The sequence below is a fragment of the Heptranchias perlo genome, chromosome 9 (genome assembly GCF_035084215.1).
Source record: "Heptranchias perlo isolate sHepPer1 chromosome 9, sHepPer1.hap1, whole genome shotgun sequence".
Taxonomy (NCBI): domain Eukaryota; kingdom Metazoa; phylum Chordata; class Chondrichthyes; order Hexanchiformes; family Hexanchidae; genus Heptranchias; species Heptranchias perlo.
The window spans coordinates 16,207,196-16,212,552 of record NC_090333.1 but is presented as its reverse complement, the minus strand read 5'-3'; the positions used below and the strand labels follow the sequence as shown (position 1 = coordinate 16,212,552).

At 40.0% G+C, this 5,357-nt stretch overlaps 1 protein-coding gene across 1 annotated transcript; it reads left to right on the top strand.

The window, feature by feature from the left end:
* The first annotated feature begins 1,034 nt into the window (after nt 1–1,034).
* On the top strand, nt 1,035–5,142 carry barhl2 (BarH-like homeobox 2). Its single transcript, XM_067989655.1, has 3 exons — nt 1,035–1,539; nt 3,084–3,309; nt 4,851–5,142. Exons 1-3 carry the CDS (start codon nt 1,035–1,037, stop codon nt 5,140–5,142), a joined length of 1,023 nt encoding a protein of 340 aa, XP_067845756.1.
* Nucleotides 5,143–5,357: the final 215 nt, after the last annotated feature.

The window sequence follows — 5,357 nt, the reverse complement described above, 5'->3', positions numbered from 1 at the left end:
TTGGTTCTGATAGGGGTAAATAAACAAAGATTAAAGTGATCATTCGCCGGGGCAGAAGATTATGCAAATGAATATTTTTTTTTACGATGCAGTGTGTTGCACGCACAGTAGGAATTTGTGTAAGATGGTCTTTTCCGGTTTACTCCCTATATTTTAAATTGGACGATTTTTAATATATATATATATATAACGAGACGAGGCAGAAAGAATAGTTTCAATTGTGTAAATTGACCTATTGTTCATGTGGTTTTATTCGTCATTTTTTCATGTTTAGAATATGCCAGGCTATGGTAATAACGGATGAATAAACGATGCAATCGCAGCATTTTAAATATATATATATATGTGTGTGTGTACAGTTTAAATGAAAGGTATATGCTGGCGTGTGAATGCTCCAGACGCTCGAGGTTGACTAAAAGAGCATCTCAGACTCGATCGCCTGTTCTAAATTGACAAGATAAAATACGACCTATCGGATTGGCTTGTTGCTTGTAACGTCACCGTGTTAGGCATTAGCAGACCAATGGGTGGAAGGAGTAATAAAATATGCGCTGGATTATAATAAGAAAAAAAATATGACACTCTGCAATGGCAGTGACGTCAGGCTAGGAAGTAATTGTCGCCCAGCACAAACCATTACTAGCAAAAGAGCGTGGTGTCTAGGACTTATCCCTGCTTCATCCCTCCACACCTCAACTTTCAACAAAGTTGAGTAACTAGAGCAAACGTCGTGGATTATCCCAGATTTTTATTCCTGATGTATTAATTTTAAAAGTTTGTTTTTTTTAAAAAATCTGTGAAACGTAGCTTTGTGTAGCAAAGTTTATAGCACGTGCGAGCTTACATTTTCTTTTTTTTTAGAAAAATTCTCTGATGCTTCAGAAGACAGCAAAAAAGAAACGGTTAGTCCACACACACACACACACTCACACACACTGATTGCCAACGCTTCTGATTTTGAACAGCCTAATCGAAAACTCAATTAAAGTACTGGTTGTGATGAAGACGCGCTCTTAAAATTGCAACCAACCGCGATGGAAGGAACCAGCGGGTCTAGTTTTGGAATAGACACTATTTTGTCCAACAGTTCCGGCAGCCCTGTACTGGTGAACTGTGATTTTCGCCACGGTGACAACAGGACTTCAGATTTCAGAAATCAGGCCAGCCCTTCCCCGAGTTCGGAGATAGACACTGTGGGGACGGCTCCCCTATCGCCGATCTCCATGGAGCATCAGCAGCAACATCTCGCCCCCGACAACCTCCATCAACATCAGCAGCAAAGTTTGCAGCAGCCGCAGCAACTGGCAGCCGGCAGCTCTGGCCCCAGGACTTCCACCTCCTCTTTTTTAATCAAAGACATTTTGGGCGATAGCAAACCTCTGGCAGCCTGTGCCCCTTACAGCACCAGCGTCTCCTCACCTCACACCCCCAAACCAGAGGCAGAGTCCTTCAGGCAAAAGACAGAACCCGAAGAGAGTAAAAACCGGGACAAGCTCGACAAACGAGATGACACTCAAAGTGATAACATCAAATGCAACGGTGAGTCCGCCTGTCTCTTGTTATTTCATTCTTTTTTAATATATCGGTGCTGCTTGTTTTTGGTAATTTGCAACTAACAGTTTTGCAAGTGCTACAGACGTATGTAACGCTGCACACTGACAGCTTTAGGTGGCGTGGGGGGAATTGTCAGGGCTTTCAAGGCATATCATGAACAAAAACTGAGATCTTCGTTTGAATAACATTGGGACGCTTAAAAGGTTACCTTCGTGGCTAATGGTGCTTATTTGTTTCGTTCAGGGGATCTTTAAACATTTGCTTTTGACTGGTAGCGTGTCGCTGTCACCTTTGTTTATTCTTGTTTCTGCCGAGGAACTGATACGAGTAAATAGACTGTACTGTATATCCGACGCCTTTTCAAAACTACTAAGATTGGACGCAAATGTAATTCAAGTCCGCAGCGTCCAGGAGCAGTAAATTCAGTCTTCATATTCAGGGAAATGCTAACGTGGGTTGGAAAGACAGTCAGGCCTAGTTACTTTTTTTTTGTTATATGTTGATTATCGCATCTTTTCTCTTTTAGCGATTGTAATTATCATATGGGAAGTACAGAAATGCACCCGCAATTACTCATTTTAACAAGGTGGGGATTATTTACTGCATTGAATTACGCGGAATCACCAAGGGTATCAATTTTAGAACCCCAGCCGATTTTGATGATTTTTTGGAATGTACGTAGATTGATATAATTGCCCCTTTCTTTGCGACATTTAACATGCTAATGGTTTGTAATGACTGTTATAACAAGTATACAATAAATAAAAATGTGCGATCAATAGAATGATCTTTTTTTATATACTTAATCTGCTTTAATATAAGATGATCACTTGCCAAACACTTCTAATGATACTTTATCACCATCGGCCATTTTTGTTGTTGTAAATTGTGTGTAAATGAAAAACTGGTCTTTTTTATAATTCATTCAGTGATTACTATTAGCATAATAGAAAAAAAAACAGATGTAGAGTCTGGTCCGGCGATTTTTATGCCCAAACCTCCCCAGTGGGTCAATTAGAGAGATTATTGTTCTTCCTGCAGGGAAGATCATGGAGCGCTGCAAAAACTGGTACAAATAGAGATGGATTGACATATCGATTTCCCAGCATTTCAGGAAAAACTCAAAGTTGACAAATAGTATCCGGAATTCTTAACGCTGTCACCCGGACCTGTGCATCTATCCAAAGATTCTAAACACACGAAATCAGTTACAAGTTTAGCTCTCATTGCTATTAAGGTAGTTGGTTTGGAGAATAATTCTGTTTATTTTTTGCACTTTAGATACACAGGCTTTTTGAATAATTAATAGATATAAAATCGGCATAAAATTATTGTTTTATAAATGCTATAAATTAGAACTGTATTAAAGGCACACAAATGGCTATTTTGCACATGCAAATGATATGCAAAATTGTGCAGGGAAATTGAACTTTTTTTTCAAATAAGGGTGCAGGATGCTTCTCAAACTAACATTTGTGTTATGCTACTGGCCATTTGGATTCATACGCTGCGATTATATCTCGTGTTAGGAACAAAAGAAGAAGGCGACCGTGAAATAACGAGTAGCCGGGAAAGTCCTTCGGTGCGGGTGAAGAAGCCTCGGAAAGCGAGGACGGCCTTTTCGGACCATCAACTCAATCAACTGGAGCGCAGTTTCGAGCGTCAGAAATACCTGAGTGTCCAGGACCGCATGGATCTGGCAGCGGCTCTCAACCTGACAGACACCCAGGTCAAAACCTGGTACCAGAACAGAAGGTACGTGAGACGTACTGATACGATTGATACACTCCTCCCCGCAATCTGTGTACATAGAAACTATGCTGCATACAATCTCTATATAATCGGTGAATATACGCAGTGTTAGTATATTATATAAACTTATATATAATGGCACACATTCTACTTTAAACAACCACGCTGTAAAAGTATTTCACCTTCAAGATAAACACGCTGTACTGGAACAATGGTCCTAACTATTCACAACACGAGAACTGCACTAGTTTAGGTGTTAGCTGCTATACACAAAACACACGGATACTGTGCTCCAGAAACGGATTTCCTTTGCACTGAGAGCGAAAGGGAAAGATTCTAATGATCACCTAGAAGGCAAACAAGCACAGGGAATCCAGGAACAAGTCCAACATTTTCAAAATAGTTCCTGTATATTTTCAAACTTTGGAATCTTGATTAAATGTACTCGTCGATAAAGTCCAATTTTACTCTTCAGGTTTATCATATAGAAATTGCCTTATTTTTAAAATGATCTGCGTTGTCTATGTTTCTATTGAGCAAAAATATGTGCATTAAAGTGGAGGGGTTCACCTACTAGTTTAAGATCGCAGCTATATTTTTGTGAGACCTGATTATTGTAAATGCATTAGCACATTGGGTGTATGTGTTCGTTTTAAAAAAAAATAGTTAAATTTGAAATGTTCTCAAATTTAACTTTAAACATCTAATGTTTCGGATTGCTGATAAAAAACATAGAAAGGCCATTTTTTTAAACCGAAGTCAATTCTGCTTTAGTTAAAAGACAAACAGCAATTTCAAACATCTTCGTCCATCCTTGGCTATTAAAACAGATGCGAAATTTTACATTCATCGCAGTTGAAGGTAACTGGAGTTGGAAATGGGCATCCAGTTGCCATCCATGCCACAGTTTTTCTGTCTCATTACATACAGTTTTCAACCATGCTAAATCTGTCAGCAAACATTAACGTCAGCTGTTCCCAAATCTAAACACGGTTTAATGCATTATACTTTTTAACCTTTCAGCATTTTATTCCATTTTGTTTTTGTTAATTGCTTAGATAAAGCTTTGCACAGCGCGCATGCACATTGAAAACATTTAACTGAACCAGTCTCCTATATTTGCATCTGCGCCATGTATTTTCTGCTTACTGTTAGTGTTCTGGCATTAACATCGGATTTGCTTATATACTAATTTGGGTTGTAATAAATTAAAATACCGAGGCGCTCAAAATAGGTTTAATACTAAGATTGACTTATGTATAGGGAAGATTCGTTCTTTTTTCAGTAATTTATTGCAGCTATTTGCTTTTAAGGATAATCTAACACACTCAAAATCTCTCTAATTATATAATCGATCTCTGCACTGTTTCAATTCAGTACAAGAAGTGCATTTGAAAACGCCAAATAAATTCCATTGCTGGATATTTTGTGCGTTGCGTTGTCTCTTGTTACATCGCTTTCTTCATTTCACTTAGGGGTTATTGGCACTGTGTTGTTACAAAGCCCCTCTAATTATATTCTTGGCTATTTCTGCACTATTTCAGGACGAAGTGGAAGAGGCAGACTGCTGTGGGACTGGAGCTGCTGGCCGAGGCCGGGAATTACTCCGCTTTGCAGAGAATGTTCCCCTCTCCCTATTTCTACCATCCGAGCCTACTAACTAACATGGACACGACGGCGGCGGCGGCCATGTACATGTACCGGACTCCACCGCCTCACCCCGGACTGCAGCGGCCGCTCGTCCCGCGGGTCCTCATCCACGGGCTCGGCCCGGCAGGACAACCAGCACTCAACCCCCTGCCCAACCCTATCCCCGGCACACCACACCCCCGGTGAAAAAGAGAGAAGGGCAAAAAAAAACGAGGAGAAAAACAAATACACAGACTGTGAAAAAGCCGCTAAGAGGGACATAAAACGGACTCTGCTGTAATGTAAGAGAAAAAAAGAAGAAAAAAGGTCGAGGGTAATGGACTTGGAACTTTGCACTGATTTCTCATGACCTTTTTATCTGAACGTGGCATGCACCAGAATAGTAAGAAGTGTACATTTCG